Source organism: Triturus cristatus, chromosome 7 (assembly GCF_964204655.1).
Source record: "Triturus cristatus chromosome 7, aTriCri1.1, whole genome shotgun sequence".
Taxonomy (NCBI): domain Eukaryota; kingdom Metazoa; phylum Chordata; class Amphibia; order Caudata; family Salamandridae; genus Triturus; species Triturus cristatus.
Genome location: NC_140590.1, coordinates 666,328,184 through 666,348,488, shown reverse-complemented (window position 1 = coordinate 666,348,488; position 20,305 = coordinate 666,328,184). Strand labels below are relative to the sequence as shown.

Sequence of the window (20,305 nt, the reverse complement as noted above, 5' to 3'; positions counted from 1 at the left end):
CCAGGATATATCTGGCGATGACTGACAGTAAATCAAAGCCATCCAACTATCCACTCTAAATAGAGCAGACGGTCAGATTTATTTATTTATTTATTTATAAAGTTTTATATAGCGCGAACAAGATCCCAGGGGATATCAGAGCGCTTTACATTCAAACTAGAACAGGAAACAACCACAGGAAAAAAACAAACCACAAATTAACCATAAAGTGCACGAAAGTTCGCATTGAAGTTAAGTTAAACAAAGTACAGTGTAAGGACAGCAGAACAAAGAGTCAAAGAAAAAAGAAAAAAAAAAAAGTGTAGTAGATGTTGACACAATGGGGGAAGGAACAATGTCAATGGGCCAAGGTGAGTAGCCCAATTACTGAAGGAGTTTGTTCATCAGGAATCTTTTGACTTCCAGTTTGAACACCGTTGTACAGGTGATTCTGCGTAATTCTGGAGGAAGAGAGTTCCATATCCTTGGAGCCGCACCCGAGAAGGCTCTGTGAGAGGTTCTCTTTTTGTTAAAGATAGGTGGTTTCAAAAGTAAGGTAGTAGCGCTTCTAGAGACTCTTGCACCACCAGATAGCTTAAGTTTTTGCTCCAGATACCTGGGCGTCTTGAGGTGGATTGCTTTGTGGGTCATCGTGGCAATTTTTAGCTGGATTCGTGCTTCAAAGGGGAGCCAATTTAGCATTTTTAGGACTGGCGATATGCGCTCATTGCGTTTGGTGCCTGTAACCAATCTCGCAGCAGCATTCAGTGAAGTCCTTAGCGGAGCCAGGGTGTATTTGGGCAGGCCACAGAGGATAACACTGCCGTAATCTATTCTCGGTAGGACCAGCGATTGAACCACCTGCTTGAAATCCTTCAGTGGAAGGAAAGGTTTGAGGTTTCTGAGTGTCCTAATCAAGTGGTTTGCTCCTTTACATGTAGTGCTGATATGATTTTTCATATTCAGGTTATTATCCATGGTGACTCCTAGAGATTTGGCTGAGTTTACGATGAGCGGAGTACGGTTGAAAGCAGTGAGGTGGCTCATCCAGAGGTCAGGATTGGGGGTGTACTTCTGAGGGGAGACGAGCAAGAATTCTGTTTTTGAGGTGTTGAGCAGGAGATGGTTCTCAGTTAACCAGTTTTGAGTATAAGTAAAGATGGTGTTGAGTGATATGATGTTTTCCGGGGATGAGATTTTCAAGTAGAGTTGCGTGTCATCGGCATACATGTGGAAATGAATATCCATGGAGGTAAGAGCGTTAAAGGTACCAAACAGAGGTTAAAGAGGATAGGAGATAAAGCAGATCCTTGGGGGACTCCCATGAGAACGGGCGAAGGCTTGGAGAGAGAGTGATTTGCCTTGACTCTTTGCGATCTGTGATGGAGGAAGGACGAGAACCACTGTAGCACCTGATCACCAAAACCCATCCTGTTTTGCAGAATGGATAAGAGAATGTCATGATTAACCGTATCAAAGGCAGAGGAAAGGTCAAGGAAGATCAGGAGGCAGGATTCATTTTGATCGAGAATCTTTAAAATGTCATCCATTACATGAGTGAGGGCCGATTCAGTGCTGTGCCCCGTCCGAAAGCCGGATTGATGTTGGTCCAAGAGCTGGTAGTTTTCTATGTGGGCACAGAGTTGGGCCTGAACGCATTTTTCAAGGAGTTTCGCAAGGGTGGGTATGTTGGAGATAGGTCGGAAATTATTGAGGTCTGTCCTATCAGCATAAGGATTTTTTAGTATAGGGGATACTTGAGCTGCTTTTAAGCAAACAGGGATTGTACCTTGTGAAAGAGACGCATTTACAATCCTTGTCCAGGTAGGGATGAGTGTATTCTTGATTTCCTTGAAAATGGAGGGGGGTAGCGGGTCACTGAAGTGGTTGGACGGGTTGATATTCCGGAGAATCTTTTTGATGTCTTGTTCACTGAGTGGGGTAAAGGTGTCCCAGGCCGCGTTGTTCTTAAGGGTCAGGGGGGTGGAGTTGAACTTTTCAGAGGCAGATGGCTCACCTCTGATGGTTCCTACTCCATTGGGCCGTCAAAGCAAGTTTTACACCGACATATTTCATTTTTGACGGTTGCCATAAAACTTGTTTCACTGAAAATTGGGAAGGCAGACCTTAAGCTTGGCGGACAGTGCAGTCTGCCATTGTTGCAAAGGAGTACCCTGTTCTCCAAACTCAGCCCCAGAACCCCACCTTATGCAAATAAGTACTGACCCTGATCCTCAGGGCAACAGTACATCTCAAACCTTGGTAATTTCACCCATTCACCCTGTGGCCCACTGCTGTTTTAGTTGGGGATTTGAGATTGCGACCCTCCTGAAATGCACTTATTAAGTAACTCCCTTGACCCTGCCATAAATTACCACCAATTCTGTATTCACTTAGCCTACAGTATTCTTTCAAGTGCAATAAATGTATAACTATTGTTCATAAACTGACATTCAAAAGAGCTAAACACCCATGCTTACTAAAATATGTGTAAATGCAGCTATTTCATATAGGATCATATTTCATATGATCCTATAATAATAAGACACAGTGAACTAGCCAAATGTATTATTCTACTGGAGGAGAAGAAACATGAGACACTAAGGGAGTCCATTTTGCCAGAAAAAGTAATTCTCATCAAGTGGATGAAAAAACGTTTAGGAAGACACATCACAGTAAGGTTGACCGGTAATGATAGCATATCCCAAGTTCTAAACATATATAGATAAAGAGAAAAGTATGGACTTTTGTTTAGCATTTTTGTACACCATTTATATAAGGTATACTAACTTCTCTAAAGAGGATTTCTCGTGAGAAAAAACACACATTATAATATATATTTGCATTAGAAGAATACAGGCAAGAAGAGTTTGCTTATAACTAAATGTGTACTTGAAGATGGGAAGCAGTCAGGCAAATGGAGGCTCTTGTTGGTGGTATCTTACAGTGTGGATACTATAAGTCTTTGTACATTTTTTCATTTGAGGGTTCCTGTGAAATGCCAGGATTGTATTTTCCAAGACGGTGTAAGGAATAATAGGAGGGGCAGTTCTTTAAGAAGTCAGTTCTATAGTTAGGGGTTCTGTGGCTCAGCAGTCACTCTCGCTCTAAATCACACTGATCTCATTGATTTGGGTGATTTAAACAAACAGCTATAATTAGTGAATCTATCAATAAGATACCTAATCTTAGGAATTTGAGCACTACAACTCATACTGCTGTGCAGATACACTCTCATCGACAGTCGTATGACATTTTTAATAATACCAGCAACATCCTCACTTCCCAGTGTCTGCCCTTAATGCAAGTGACCGTCTTAACTTTCCTTTTAACATCACATCCCCAAAATGCTTCACCATTAAATAACTGTTTCATTCAAGAAAACAAGATCACACTTGGAAGGACCTGGACTTGCTTCTTTGGAAAGTATCAAACCCAGCTCAAGATCAGACATTAAACTTTTAGCTTCCTGACATCAGTCATCCAAAAATGTTATGACTTGATGTCAACAGCATTTGACAGAGCCAGGCTATGATGTGAAAAATGATACCAGAAATGTCATCTATGACATCAGAAATGTCATGACATCACCTGTGACATTACGTATCATCGTATCAATGACAATACTATGGATACAGTTTTTTTTCTTTGCATAAAGGCAATGTATTGTTATGTCCTGCTGTTTGTTATTATAAATATTGAGGGGTCATAAATATAGTAGTTGGTATGTGAGTTATAGTTTCATGCTAGGGGTGTGAGTTACGGTTTGACTAGCTAACAATTTCTTCCATTTGCTTCAAATTCTTCTTGAAAGTTCTTCAACACAAATTGCTAACATTGATATCCATCTGCTCATTATTCACTTTGTAGGTGTTGTATCTATATATGAGCACAAAATATCAAAAATGGAGGATCTACAGCAGTGTGAAAAGAAGACTGTTGGATTTTGCCCACAGTTTGATATTAAGTATGACATTTTAACTGTGAAAGAAAATCTGAGGCTGTTTGCTAAAATCGTAGGGATTCCGTCAAATGATGTTGAGCAAGAGGTATGTTCTGAGATAATATTGAATAATCTTTCTCTTAGGGATTTTTCTTATGATCTGACATCGTATAAGCCTTCTCCATGAGATGTATATTTTCTGAGACTGGCCTTTTCATACAGTGTTGTTTTACTTATTCTCACCGAGCTAATGAACCTTATGCTGTACTGTATTTTATTGTATTGTTTAGGCATTTACATAGTGCATTGCTACCAATTGAGTAGCTCACAAGTGATATCTATTTTATTAATTATTAAATGGGGTGTGAAAAGCTGAATAGCTTCATGTCCCACATGATTTTCGTGATCAACAGAGCGGGGTGGGAGCAGTGGCGTTACACATAATGATAGGGCCTCCCTACAGCATGAGAATAGATGCCCCTTAGTCTCCCATATCTCAAAGATGTTAATTGGCTTTGGCGGAATAGCCCCTGAAGGGATGGGGGCTCCTGAAAGGTATTGGCCCCCCACGCCGCAGGGGTTGCAGGGGCTTGTGTCACGCCTCTGGGTGGGGTAACCAAAACTGCTTGGCAGTCATGGTCTCCGGCCCGGATAGAAACCGTGGACCACCAGACAGAAACAGCAGTTAGAGAGGCTCAGGCTCAAAACCACCCCTAATGCCAGCCAAATATGGTGCCTGGTAACCCCTCCTTAAGGATTTTATGTCTTTTTTTTGCATCTTGAAGAATGTTTTCAATATTTACAAAACATACAAACACATTTCTCACAACATTACGTTTTGAAACAGAATCTAAGTCAAACGTTCTGGAATTTGTCTCCTAGTACAGAAAAATGCAGTACATTGAAGCAAATTATTTCTATTGCCTTAAATGCCATTTGCCAGGAAATAAAAAGTGTGCAAATATGTTTAATTTATTTTTACTTCACTATATCTATTTATAATACATCATACAATGAGCCATGCTTAAGTAAATATATAACATTTGAAAATGACTTAAAATATCTCTTTACATGCCTGTATATTCACTTTTCCAGCCGCCTACAATTATTGTGCTCTTGAAAGGATAATTGTTTGCAACTACATGCTTTGTAAGAGCCAATGCCATATGTGCTGATGTCAAGATTGAACTACCCAAATGGTTTTCCATACCTGTAGGTGATATGGCCGTACCCTGACACTATGGATTTACCCAGAGAGGCATACTACAGCCCTAAACTTAACAAATGTATCTGTGTCTCTTTTTGATGGAGCTGCAGTATCGGGCTACCCTGGCCATGATTTGTTTAGTTGCAGAGTAGGCCTTTGATTGCGTTGAATGAACATGTCTTTGGGAAGCATTGGACAGATTTGGTACCCCAATTCAATTTATTAACTGGATTAAACAGCTTTCTCTCTCTCCCTGGAATTGTGTTCTGTTTAATGGAGACATGTACAGGGCTTTTGTATTTCACGTGGAACTCATCAGGTATTAACTTCCCCCAATGTTCTTTGCTTTGTATGAAGAGCCTGATCTATCTCTTTACAGCAGGGATAATCAATCTGATATATTCATGGTGCTTAAGCGACATCTCTGTTTTTTGCACATTATGTGCTCATCTAGGTATATTAACATAGCACAGCAATATCAAGATTGAATGGTTAGCAGATCAAGTGGATGGTTATTCTGAGCATAGATCAATAGTGATAAAAAGCAGGTTTATGCAGATAACATTTGTGGTTACAAGCCCTAGAGTACTGAAACTATTCAAACATTTAGGGACATATCTTCAGTTCTATCTTCCATTTGGAACCTGGTTTTTTGGGGATTTTGAAAAATATTAAGAAGTAGCATCATTTCTAACTTTAATAACTAGTGTCATTTTTCCAAAACTTGTGTACCTTTTTCAAACCCCTCCTGTTTTCATCTCCCTGTCATTTTACTAACAAATGTATTTATGCCAGAGGACTGGAAAATGTCCTGGGAATGGACTCATGTGGGGTTGCCTACCTTGAATGCAATTGATATTATGCTGTGCTTAGTGAGGGAGAACATTAATTCTTTCTTCTTCTCCTTTCAGAAGAGACATCTTGAGACTTTGTATGGTGCAGACCTATACTCTGCACATGTGGCATTAGGCTAATTGACCCAATGCTTGGAGTATTTCTACAGAAGAATCAAGTAGCTGACACCTTTTTACTTTCTATTCAGAAATCTAACGCTCGTTACAATAGTTGGTCTCTGTTAGAGTAGCATAGGGAAAGGCAGGACTAATGCCTTCTTAGGAAAACCGATTGATGCAATTTAACTCACAATTCAGTTTCCTTATTTTCTGTTTGACCATATTTGAATTGGTAGTATTTTTCCATACCCATAGTGTGAGTCTCTTCAGAAAATTTGGTCATGTTTTGCCTGTTCACTACCTCTATACCTTCATGCTGAGACTGGAAACATATTTTTTAATTTACCAGTAAAATCTCACTAACCCCATTTTCAGTTGTGTCTGGATTATTGTGTGACCCAATTGATTAAACGGTATTGAAAATTTGATGACTGATACTGTTCTCCCTTTACCTCTCTTGCTGCTAATAAAAGACCCCTAGAGACTGGGTAAATGTGTAAATGGGCCAAGCTCTCTCATTATTTTCAAACAGGACAACATACCTAAGCAACATGGTGAATTATCCATTAGAACCACGAAGTGCTACCGACTTTTTATCAAGTCGACTTTGATTTTGACTTCCTTTTCAAATCGAAATCTGTCATTTTTAAGTATGCCCACAAACAATGCTCACAGTGGAATGCTACGGACAAAGTTGTACCAGGTTGTCCATAAAGTAGCCATTCGGTTCCGATCAAAATTTCTTTTCCCATTGTATGAGTCTACACATGTACCAAGATGGTATTTTTTTGGTCCATCTCAGCTATAAGGTTTATTACTATTCCATTTACTCTCTTACCACCATGCTAGTTATATCAGCCGAACCCCAGTACAATATTTTGTGATATAATGTTGAGGCGATTGATAATAGCTGGTCACTGAAAAGGGCCCCAGCACACCAACACTGAAGGAGTGGAAATTGGAACCTGTAGACTCTGCTTTTAGCAGTTTGAGAGGTTTATAATGTTGCCTCATCTATGGACACATCAATTCTCCAGGCTTTGATCCGAATTTGATCTGCAGAAGCTCCTAGAAGTTCATGAATGCTAATCTTAGCCATGCTCCCATGAACCCGTCATAGGTTCCATTAGCACGCATCAGAATTATTCACTGCGCGAAAGAGGAAACCATTCGACTTTGTATTTACCTAAAATCTATAACCCTTTTTATTCCAGAAATGGTTCCAAGACGATTTTCCTTCTCCTAACACTTACAGGGCCAACACTTTATACAGTAAATTTACTAGCAGCATAAAGAATCAGATATCAAATAAAACATGCATCACGTGTGTTTACCATTTCCTCTTATCATTGATGCGTGAGGGTACTGCACTGACATGCCTCTCGGTGGCGTGACACTGGCCCCTGCAGCCCCTATGGTGCTTGGGGTCCCCCAAGCTCCAAGGGGCCCCTTCAGCACAATACACTTGCTGGAGAGCTCCTGATTGAATCCGAAGGGGGCCCCACTCCACATACCTTGCAGGGGAGCCCCCCCCCAAGTTTCATTATGCCAGTGTCGCCCCGTGTTCAAATCTAGCTTGGCACCAGGGACACTTCTAATCAATCGAACAGCCTTACACGCTAGTCTTGTATTAGTGATTTCAGGCTGCCTGAAATCACTCACAAGCATGGTTTTCCCTAGCTCCTAAATGACTGATCTCAGAGGTCGAGGAAGTGCTTCATTAGGTCAAATCAAGCCATTTCCTTCTGGCTCTGAAAAACACAAACATTAGCAGAGTTTTATGGTCATGCTAAGTGAAAAACGCTTTCAAAGTCTTAGGCACTCCGCATACAGCAGTTCTAGAAAAACAGCCTGCTTCATTTATTTAAATAGTTTTTTTAGTTCCTTTTGTCATCAAACAGAAACAATGGACAACAAGTAAAAGAAGTGTGACAACAAGTTGTAGCTTATAATGTGGAACATAATCACAGCAGCATATAAAACACACCCTAATTATGACTTGTGATATGGACTTTCAACCATATTGCCCCTTCCCCATCACCAGAGGCGTGGCCACTTATATCTCACCAATGCTCTCACCCTAAAAGTCAATGACAAAGACCCTTCTTGTAAGCAATTACACAATCTGTCGAGTCTACTGCCACAATCACTATCTGTTGAGTCTTACATGCCACCAAATAGTCACAAAGAGAAATATATCAACTGCAGCTGAGGAATACCAGCCTGAGACAAGCCTAAAATGTGTGCATGTGTGTTTGCCATCATTACAATCTCTCATTGGCATAATTTTACATAGTACAGAAATGCATCAGATTACCTTGTCTTCTCTATTGTAGGTTCAAAGAGTTTTGAATGGTTTGGATATCACCAACATACAAGATACACGTGCGAGCAGTCTGAGCGGTGGCCAAAGAAGGAAACTGACCCTTGCGATAGCCATTTTAGGAGACCCACAGGTAAATACCATAGGAGCCAACAATCATGTTGAGGGTTTGACCAGCAAAAGCCCCCTCAAAAGTATGTCCAAGGCACGTTGCATTTTCCTAACTGAAGTACCGAATAATGCGTAAGGGGATGTATTTCTGTGAAGCATCTACACCAGGTGAATACGTGGTGAGCCCTGCTTGCAAAGCCTAGTATTATAGCTCTTCCAACTGGCCAACCACTCTCGGATCGGACCGGGACAGAAAATAAGCCCAGGTACCAAAATAAAAGTGGCCCACATTAACAAATCAGCTAGCTAAAAAAGTTGCCCCCATTAACAAATAAGACAGTTTTGAATTTGTAAAGACACGCTCTGTAGGTGTTTTGCAAGGTATTGGGAGATTACATGGATTTGTGCTAGCTGCAGGCAATGTTTGTGGTAACATTAGAGAAATCAACAGTGAAAACCGCCCCACCTGACAATAGAAGAGGCCCATAAAACCCCAAAAAAACGACTAATACACCAACTCATCACAGCAGCCCCTCCGGCACTCCCTTATTGCCCTATAGGCCACTACGACCCTGAACCACTCCACCATTGTCAGTACAAGCCATACCTTTTACAAGCAATGTTCTGTAGGCCAAGATTCACATTCGTAAAATGCCTTTCTTGAAACACGATTTGCTGAATTTGACGAATGCAGATTTAGGGCCAGATGTATCAAGTGTTTTCCCATTCGCGAACGGGCCGATTCGCAGAATCGGCCCGTTTGCGAATGGGAAAAAGCCTTTTGGGATGTATCATCCCAAAAGGCCTGTGCAAAATAAGGAATGGCAAAATTTGTGGTTCCCTATTATGCGAATGCAGTTAAGGAATCACAATTTGCAATTCCTTAAATGAAATGCAGGAAGCAAAATATATTTGCTACCTGGTTTTGAGGAATCGCAAATTACTATCAACTTCAAGTTGGTGGTAATATGCAAATTCCATGAAAAATGCACTTTTTTGCATTTTTCAAGGTGCCATGTGGCGTACATACATGCCCTTAGGGCATGTATGTGCGCCACATGTGCACACATGCATATTTCAGGGGTGCAACAGGGTGTCCATTTGTCACCCTTGAAATTGTATGCACACTTTGCCAGTACCTATTGGGTACTCGCAAATTGCGCATGCAATTCCCATTCCTTCCTCTAGGCCCATAGGAAGGAATGGGAAACCATTCCTTATTTGCGACTCGTAATTTGCAAGTCACAAATAAGGAATATGTAGGAATCACTAATTTTTCAGCGAAACCTACATACATTGCATTTTGCGATTTTGTAATAGCGAATCAGTAAAATTTGCTATTATTGAATCGCAAAAGCAATTCTTGATACATCTGGCCCTTAATGCCTTATGGGAGAAGGTGTACCTACTTGACGGGCTATTTCACGTAAATACATTTGTGTTTGGAGAGAATGTCTGGGAGTCTCGGTGGGCATTCAAACTCTTGGGAGTACCCAGAAACTCAGAGCCTTGTGGGTGTTTACAAAATATTTTGACAGCATTTTCCATCCCTGAAGCTCACAACAAAAGGAATGAGTGATAATATTTTGCATTTTAAAAATTGAAGGTTAATGGGTTTCTCTGCGTGGGAAACTATTTCTCAATGACGGAAGCAACTGTTACAAATGCAAAGTCTCATTTTTACTAGACTTAATGATGCACTTTGTCCACCAACCACTCTACATTAGAATGTTGGAGTGGAACTACTGAAAGCTACAACCTTTGAAGGTTCCTGTGGGTACTCCCTGTGATTTTAGTGAATCGAATTTAAGCTGCAAATGTGCTTCCAATGTAGAAAGAAACCTACTCAAGGTAGATTTCTGACTTTTAGAATATGTTTGTGAATCAGGCGTCAGTGTTTTACTAATCTTCATTTAATGTAACTCTAAAAGTATCGTAATTAGTGAGGCTGACCATCTGACTGAATATTATTCAACAGGTGTCCCGTGTTTTTGGAAGGCTAGATATGGCAAACGATAGGGAGATAATTGTATTTAGTTTCTGTTGTAGGAGTGGCATGATGCAAAATATATATTTTTTTAGGTTTCGCCTAGGCAGCGCTTGCACTGTCTCGTTGAGACATGCAGTATACACTATAGCATGGAAGCTTCGTGGACGCTCTACCCACTCTCTGGCCATCATTTTCATTGGCTTGTGTCCTAAATACTGCCTTCCAATTGGTTGTAGGTTTGTTAGTCCCTCCTTATGATGGACACGTCTCCATTGTTGTCCTTTGACAGCTACTGGACCCTTTACTACACAGACTTCTATCTTCCTGCGCCCCCCCCCCCTTTTATTGCTAAGGCTTGTTTAATTTGTCTCTCCTCTCCCCATTTATTAATTTATGATTAATACAGCCCACGCCGAGGCTCGAACCCTGTTCTCCAGCTCCAAAGTCAGCAGCTATATCTGTTGAGCCACCTCCTCCCTTCGATTCTCTGCACGGTTTGTTTCAGTTGGTACATTTGACCGTGTTTTTTTTATTTTATCTGTCTCGCCCCTCCACGTGTGTTGTGTTTTTTTTTTATTTGTCTCTCCCCGTCCCCCCTCCGAGATTGCTGTTTAATTATTTATAATTAGGTGATACAGCCCACGCAGAGGCTCGAACCCTGCTCTCCAGCTCCAAAGTCGGCAGCTTTATATCTTAAGCCACCTCCTCTCTTGAAGGCAAGCTCCTTAAAGGGGTTTATCTTTGTGTCCCTCATCGAGTCACCCTCCCACCATGCACCCACCCTTATCCCCTTCCTTTCTCCCTCTTGCTTTACCTGAGCTCCCCCGTACGTGCATAGGAAGCAGTGCACAAAGTTGTTAATGCTTGTTTTTCATGCCGAGAAAATATCCTTGGTACCATGCCAGTCTCTGAATCGCGCATAAGACCATAAAGGGTGGCTGGTGGTAATTAGAGCATCGCATCCATTTTGTATTTTTAGCGGGGCGTCACAAGGGCTTGGGGTGGGCACCGTCGTCGTCGTAGAATGCAATGTTTTGAATCTTTGCTCACTTTTCCATTCACACAGTCTTTACACCCAAAGGGGCGTGTTCGATAGCTTGTGAAAGCCGGGACTGCTGTGATGAACTAGCCGTGACCGCTGCCAGAAGTGACAGTCTCTGTGCACAAGAGCAAACAGCAAGTCACTCTGTTTTCTTGGCATTCGAGCAGGGGCAGTGCTTGTTACAGGGCACTGATGAGGGGCCGGTGGTTACGTGAGAGCCAGAACTACATCGTTCTTGCACTTATCTCCATCATAAACTATGGATTCTAGCTGACAGGGCACTCGCCTTTTTCTCTATCATTGCCTGCTAGCTCTAGGGCAGAGAGCCCCTACGCTGCTCTACTTTTGTCAAGTCAGAGTGGCTGGGAAATCAGATGAGTCATAATCACTGGCACCTGTCCAGCAGTGGTCGGAATATGCCAGCCTTGGAAAGAGTGGGCTTGTAGTGAGCAGATGTCTGTTCTCTGTAGGGAGCTGTGGGCAGTTGGCAGCTTTGGGCTGTGTGCCAGTCTCAGGAAGCGCGTGCCATTAAGAGGCTGAGAATGACCGCTTTGTGTATAGTAGTGGGCAGTGTGCCAGCCTTAAGGAGAATATGCGAGCGGGCTAATCTTGAGAGGTAATAGGTCAGTGGGTCAGTCTTGGCAGCATGTGCCAGGAATGGGAAGAGTGTGCCAGCTTGTGTAGTACCGGGTACTGTGTCAGGCTTGGCAGCATGTGCCAGGAATGGAAAGAGTGTGCCAGCTTTTCTACAGTGTGCAGTACCGGGCTCTGTGTCAGGCTTAGCAGCATGCGCCAGGAATGGAAAGAGTAGGCCAGCTTGTGTAGAGTGTGCAGTACTGGGCAGTGTGTCACTATCACAGGGCTCCCGTGTTACCTTCGCAGTGTCGACAAGGCTGATGCCATGAAATAAGCTAAGTGAATTTGGCGGGACCAGCTTTAATCCTGGATATTTATGGCATGGGCCTGAGCTTTCAAAGGTACACTGCCCAGGGTCTAGGATGTGAAACGTGAAGCGACTTTGACGTGTACCTAATGTGGATGCAGCAGGAGACGAGCGGATGTGGCATTTCCTCAGCATTACAGGATGCTGTCGGTGGTGACTGGAGACGGACTGGAGTGCGTGCCCTCTCTGGCTCGTGGGCAGTGGCACCGGAGTAGCTCTCGCACCTGCCACTGGGTTCGACGTGCAGGCGACCGGCTGACTGGTGCTGCTGCTGTGAGGTGCATAACAATACTTAGCCACTGACTCTTATCTGTTTGCATTTCTGTCTTCCACACATCAATCTCTCGCCAATGCTGGTGTTGCCTGTATACAATTTCTGATCCTGCTTTCTGTGTCACTTCGACTGCAATGTTTTTAAAGTAATTGGCAGGTTTCCTCTTTTATTTTAAAGTTCATTGGGTGCAGTAGAGCATTTTCTATAAATATAACAAGTTCATATGTGCGTGAATACAACTGCATGTGCAGTAATAATTAGCAGCACCTAACAAGCATCTAACTTTGTAACCTTCTCCAGCAAGGGTTGCAGTGTTCCTGTTTACTACTTTAACTGTACTGAATTATTTATATAGCTCTTACCACCCATGTGTGGGGGTTCTAAAACGCTTGCCTACACGGCATGTTATACTGCTGTGTAGGGTGTGAATTTGCAAGGGTGTTTTTGTAGGTGCTCCTCTATGGGAAGTGTCTCATTGTCGAGTGTGATGACCACCTATGTACAGTTATGGGATTAAAGGATGCATCACTTACAGTGTAGCAGATGAAGTGTGAAACGTAAAAGCACAGTTGATGGTTTTCAGTAAGGTGGCTGCTTTAAGCAGCTCTGCAGGTCCCTTTTTGGTATTTCCTTTGTTCATAGTTTACTTTGCCTGTTATGGCCCTGCAATGCCTAATTTGATACTTTATTTAAAGGTTAATGGCTCTGAGGAGGCATGTATAGAGATAAAGTGTCTACTGTCCTCTGAGCTTTAGAATATATGTATGGGCGAGAAGGGTTACATATGAATTGACATGTCTGTCGCCTGGAATTGTACTTGAAGGTGCGATTATTATTCCAGGTTTTAGCACATGGCTGTGGACCTTTTTCTTTGGGAGGATCTGTGGGTAATGCAGATTGCCTTGAACATTGACGTAGGTAGCCAGTTGAGTGATTGCAGGACTTCAGCATGCGTTTGATTTGGTGAAGAGGGCTAAGGAGTCTTACAGTAGCATTTTGATTAGGTTATTATGCTTATGATAGTGGGTAGAGGCTAATAGCAGTCAAGCTTGGAGATTACAAGATAAGCACCTGTTATTTCAGAACCAGCAATGTAGGTGCGCTGTACACATACATACACCTTTCAAGTTATGCAGCGCTTGCTACTTATAGGTTCTCTGGTGGTCTCTCAATCCATCGGGCATGGAGCCAGCGTTCACCCTCCTGCTTCCTCTCACCCTACTGCCTGCTCTCACCCTACTGCCTCCTCTCACCCTCCCGCCTCCTCTCATTTTCACGCCTCCTCTCACCCTCACCACTGATACACCCAGAGCTCAGGGAAGGCCCCCTTACTACGTAGCTTCCAGCGTACCAGGGATTAACCCAGTGCCCAGCCTCATGCCTGGCAGGGCATACCAACCCAAACATCATCAGTGGGTGTCTCAGGCTCCATTCTGACATGGAAACCTGGGAATTGTGCACCAGTGCCAACTCTGATGCCTCAAAGCACTAGAAATCCATCAATAGAACACTATGGGGCATACCCAAATGACCCTCCCATACCTGGGCATAGACATATCTAATATATAGAAAGAAAATCGGAATAAAGGGATCAATCTCTTGTTTATTTAAGCACAAGAAACAATGAATTTTCTTGGCAATCTATTTTTTCTTTTATCAAAACTTCAATAATTATTTATCAGAAGCGGATATCTCTTGGTGAACATCAGAGTACTTTACACGTAATATATCCAAAACAATCACAAAAAATTAATTACACAACAACCCGTATATACAACTTCATACAACATATATACATCTTATATATACAACAATATATATCACATATAAATTCCCCTAACTATTAATACTCATATGTACACTTCTTATTCACATTAATACATTCAGAGGTAATCCTCTTGGCGTCAGAGGTATTGATTCTTTCTCTTGATTTATTACATGCACCAAATAACTAATTTCTTAGTCTACCCAATCTGTGGACTCCTCATAGATCAGTATGTCGACACGTTCGCGTTTCAGCCTCCAATTATTTGGCTTCCTCAGGACGGGGATTACAGTCTATCTACAATAATAATAAACATCATACATAAAAGGCTATTCTGATATTTTAGATTCTATCCCTTATTTGCCCATGCAGTGCTCGGAAGGAATCTAAAAAATTGGTGAATCAAAAAAGAAAAGCTTTATCTACCTTAACAAACAACCGGATAGAATCCACACACCAACATCAGTGATGCACCACGAATGTGGAATTCCTCAAAGGTGAATATAGACCTATTCACTATATGCAAACCCATGCATGTGTCCATACGTGCTAACAACTCCCGATCCAAATCGCTACAATTTATATGTGCCTACCCAGTACCTGTAAGTAATCCGAGCGGGTCCCTCTTCAAGGGCAGCTCTAGGTCAATTCTTCCATCTTAGCACCCCACAGTGGTACATACTAGTATTAATAATGCTTAATGACCACATCCTCCGTCGTATTCCATCACGGGTAGGGCGCTACTTCTCAATTACCTCTGTGTACTTGTTGTAGTTAAAGGGCGCCTACTGTTCATCCATTCAATCTCAGCAACGTCTTCCACTGTAAAACAAACGCAAATCTAACTATAGGGGACTGGTCTTATTGATTAAATACACTGCCCCTAGTCTCCCAGCCTTCGTAACAACATTGGGGACATTGGGGTCGCCTAGTCAACACTTACGTAATTGTAGTTGCGATGTCCCTTCACTCACTACGACGCTTCTTTCCAAACGCTAATATCCGCATGGATTGCTGCACTTCCCGCGAACGTATAAACGTTCGTGTGCGTCGAAACGTAATACTCATAATAGAGGTCAACAGAGGACTAATCTCTGCGCTGCACTCTAAAGGCCAGGCAACCAAGAACTAACTATACGTACTGGGGTCGCCCATGCACGGTCGATTAGCGTCACGTGATCTATCCTGCTGGCTATAGACTGGGGACTACTATCTATAAATTGTTTTTATCCTCAACATTTAAAGAACTTTTGTATATATATATGCACACGTGCCGCGAGACAACTTCATAACACACACATCCTTAATCAGATGTAATTCAAGGAGTACCAGGAGGTTTTTTTTAAAAAAAAGAGAGAGAAAAACTTTATTGAAAAGGCTGGGTGGCACTTCTTCTAATCAACTATAGTCAGCAGTACAGTTGCACCACTTCCCATATTTCCTATTTTATTTCATGTTACAAATACATTCTAAAAACGGAGCCTACATAATGAGTTCTGTACTCTAGCATATCATCTTAACACTTAATGCTTACTACGAGTGTAAAATAGCCAAAAGACCAATAATTGGACCGCACTAGGAGAGTGGGATTCTCATTGGGTGAGTAAACAAATCACTAGAAAGCCATGCTGGTGCCACAGGCTGTGTACCAATCCAATACTAGAAACATTATTTCTCTCAGCATGTAAATACTGTTGCTGCCACTCATCTCCAGTAAGACTGGTGCTACGAGCTTCTTAAGGATAAAAGCATTTTAGCTATTGGCATTGTAAATGCCAATACCTTTTATTTGTGTTTAGAAAACCGGCAAACGGTGCGTAAACACACAATTTGTACTTATAGTCCTTGCTTACAAGAAGCAAGGCTGGCAGGAAAATGGGCGCAGTTACTGCCAGCCTTGCTTCTTGTAAGCAATGACTATAAGTACAAAGTGCGTTTTTACACACCTCTTGCAGGTTTTTAAAACACATAAATAAAAGACCTTGCCATTTACAATGCTAATAGCTCAAACTCTCGCAAATGTGAGACTGATTGCATTGCAAATGCTTGTTCTAATTTGTAAGGGAGATCCCTCTTTAATAGCGAGAAACTGCTAAGGTCACTGATGATACGTGGAAGAATATGGAGGTCTAGGTCGCTGAGCTTATTGCAGATGGTGTCAAGTTGGGAGGATTTAGTAAAGGTTTGGTGAATACTAATGCCATATAATTTAAGGTATTGAGTTGCAAGTGTCAACCTCCGAATGCAAAGCAGCAACCTTCGCAAAAGAGGTCTAAGAGTGATCCTGGTAACACAGGGGGTAACTCAAGGCCAAGAGGGAGAGACACCAAATATACGATGGTAGTTGATGCGATCCTAAACTTGTTGTAGCCAGGAAGATCATTGTAGTATTATGAGGACTAGAAACCATTTGGACTGGTCTGGCAAGGTAGGTAGTTGTGACCAGGAAGATTCTTGCAGTAGGTTGAGTCTGGAAATCAGTTGGACCATTCTAGTAAGGTAAATAGTTACGGCCTGGAACATTGTTGTGGTGATGGAATATTGGAAATCAGTCTAGCCATTCCTGCACTTCTCAAGGCTCTTTGGTATATACCACTGTAAAGCTTCATTATCGGGGTTCTGAAAGAGATCCCTTTTTCTATGTGGTATTGGTGCATCTGGTATTTAATCAATTGGACATTCATAAGGGAGGTTCAGTGGGAAAGGATCCATCTTATCAAAGACATCTTTACATTTTTCCTGTAATAAGGGAAGCGTTCCAATCATCGAGATAACATTGGTTTTAGCTGTTCTCGTGTGCAACAAGGTGGTGGATGACTCGTGATGTATGCAGTATTTCACTGTTAGTGTTCCTTTTTGTCCATCTAGGAGAAGATTATGCGTTTGTAACAAAGGAACTTCAAGTACTAATTTGAAAATCGAGCTTGAATGACATTAAAGATCACAGGTTCATGGTGGTCACGACAGCATTACCGGTGTATGAGTAATTCTCCTGGAAGTTTAAGGTTTTCTATCAACCACATGTATTTCTTCGTGGAAAACACAGGTATTTGTGAACTTCTGATTGTTTGCATGGAAGAGAAACCTGCATGATTTCTGATGGCCCTTTAGTTTCAAAGGGCAGACACTTCATCACATTGCCCAGAAGGCAACTTCAACATCATGGGGAAAAAGAGATGAGAAGTGGGACCTATTTGGGGCAGCATTTCTTGACTGAATACACTCAGCCTGGGTACCCTCTTCAAAGACCAGGTTGAAAGTTTCCTGATGTGGGTCTTACTGGGCAAGTGCAAATATAATGATCTGATTGTTTACGGTTATATAAACAGGGGGCTTATATACCTTTCTCATTCTTGTTTGCCAAGGGAGCCGTATGTCATCTGCAATCTGAAGAGGGACAGTGGTATTTTCTAACACTTCCTTCTATTTGTTTCAAGCGAACAGTGTATTGAGTAGGAACTTACAGGCACATGCATCAAAGCAAAAACCGGTCGCAAACGGGCAGATTCTCAGAATCTGTCCCTTTGCGACCGGTATTTTTGCATTTGGAATGCATCATCCCAAATGCAAAAATCGCAATTTAAGTAATCTATAAATTGCGATTACTTAAATAGTGATTGCATTTAAAGAATCTCAAATTGAGATTCCTTAAATGCAATGCATTAAAGTTAAAAAATTAGCGATTTCGCTAATAGGGGGAGCAAATTACCATGAAGTTGAACTTCATGGTAATTTGCAAAAACTTTGAAAAATGCACTTTTGTGCATTTTCAAAGTTTCATGTTGCGCACACACATGCCCTTAGGGCATGTGTGTGTGCAACATATGTGCACAGATCAATTTCAAGAGTGCAATAGGGTGTCATTTTGATACCCTTGCACCCTTGAAATTGCATGAGCAATTTGCGAGTACCTACTGGTACTCGCAAATTGCTCATGCAATCTCCAGTTCATTCCTATGGGCCTGGAGGCCCATAGGAATTAATGGGACGTCATTCCTTAATTGTGACACGTAATTTGCGAGTCGCAATTAAGGAATGTGTAGGAATCGCTATTTTTATAGCGATTCCTACATGCATAGGCATTTGCAATTCCTTAATTGCGATTCCTTAATAATCGCAATTAAGGAATTGCAAAAGCCTACGTTGATGCATGTGCCAGAAAGCATCGTCTCTGAAACAAACATTGTTCACACTTCATTTCTTGAAGTCTTTCGACAGTTAGAATAAACAGCTCGATAAGCGGGCTGCCAGTGCAAATTCATCCTTGATTTCTTCATAAAGGCTGCACCTAAAAGGAGCAGAAAGGACCTGACCATTTCAATCAGATGTTGTTAAATGCTTAAATTTGGCTATAAAGGTAATAATATATTGGTTACCTTGTTGCAGCTCTGATACCTTTGTTTCTGAAACATGTTAAACCTGATATCCCTGAAAGGTAACTCTAAGTTTATTTTTAAACGCACTGAAGTAAGAAAATAGCATCAGTTGACGATTCACTAATAAAGTTATGGCCCATAGCACAGCATCCCCAGTAAGGTTGCTTAATACGTAGAAGAGTTTTGCTTGATCATTTGGGTAAGCATCAGCTCTGAAGAAGAAGTGGACTTGATGTTGGTTTGCGAATATCTGGTATTTTCTGTAGTCAATGTTACATTTTTCATGGTGTGGTAAAGTTACATTTGAACAAGAGGCCCTGGATCCTTGTGGCTGGACTTGCAAATGTTGTATTCTTTTATGAAGCGCTTCATTTTGTCTTACCAGATTTGTAATGTTATCCCGGAATTATTACAAAATATCCTCCATTATGAAGTATGGCTGCTACACACCTTTGGGCTTCACAAACTATGGAGCTCTGAGACAGGAGGTGAAGCGGCAACTTTTACACGAGCTAAGAATTCCCCCCATTTATACAGGCTGTGACTGAAGTCCAACAGGTAGTGATGGCACACATATGAATGATGGCGCCAGAATTTGGTGAGGTTCTAAACCTTTTGTAGCCAGGATGAATATTGTTGCAATATGAAGGCTACACTTCAGCCAGGCTGTTCTGGTAAATGAGGTAGTTGTGAACAGTAACATTCTTGCACTAAGATCAATGCTAGAAATCAGTCGGACGGTTCTGATAAGATAGTTCTGACCAGGAATATTCTTGTGGAAATAAAATGCTGTATATCAGCAAAACCATTCCTGTGCTGAGAGTGGATGCAACCAGGAAGGCTTTAGAGAGATGAGAAAGGTCCTTGAATGAAAGGGAATATACGGGTAAGGCAACAGAAGCTAGGGTAACAGGAGCAAGTCAGAGAGGAATAAGGGAAAGAAAAACAGGGTTAACTGAAGGAAGCAGGAGACAGGGACATCCACTGATGCTTGGAATGTCTAGTTTCTAACTGGAAGAAACATAGTTTAAAAGCAATGTCTCTTGGAACTCACTTCCTTTCGCAGTTCATTGGAAAAATGCATGCACACCTTGATTGGCATGTAATACTCACAAATGCACTTTCAATCTGGCAGTACGTCTATGAAGACACAGTTTTTCTCATCATGTCTCAATTATTATCATGTTTCCTGTGGATGTAGAGCTGTATGTATGTATGAATTTTTGTATTTCTATAGTTTGAACCTAGCCAAAAGGCAGTAGAGTGCTGTACACAGTCAAAGACAAGCATAAAGTCAACAAGTACAAGGAGAGGAATCTGGGTTGTGGGCAGTTAGTGTACTGTGATGTAGTGTTTGTTAGAGAGGTGAGCCTTCGACTCTTTCTAAATTGTAGCCGTG

The 20,305-nt window shown here is 41.7% G+C and overlaps 1 protein-coding gene across 2 annotated transcripts in view; it reads left to right on the top strand.

The window, feature by feature from the left end:
- LOC146810319 (ATP-binding cassette sub-family A member 9-like) overlaps positions 1 to 20,305 on the top strand; it is a 1,478,308-nt gene that overhangs the window by 361,472 nt on the left and 1,096,531 nt on the right. For both annotated transcript variants that reach the window (XM_085617315.1, XM_085617314.1), the window contains exons 13-14: positions 3,850 to 4,028; positions 8,419 to 8,538. In XM_085617315.1, the coding sequence (XP_085473441.1) occupies positions 3,850 to 4,028; positions 8,419 to 8,538 (299 nt within the window). The remainder of the gene's footprint in view (positions 1 to 3,849; positions 4,029 to 8,418; positions 8,539 to 20,305) is intronic.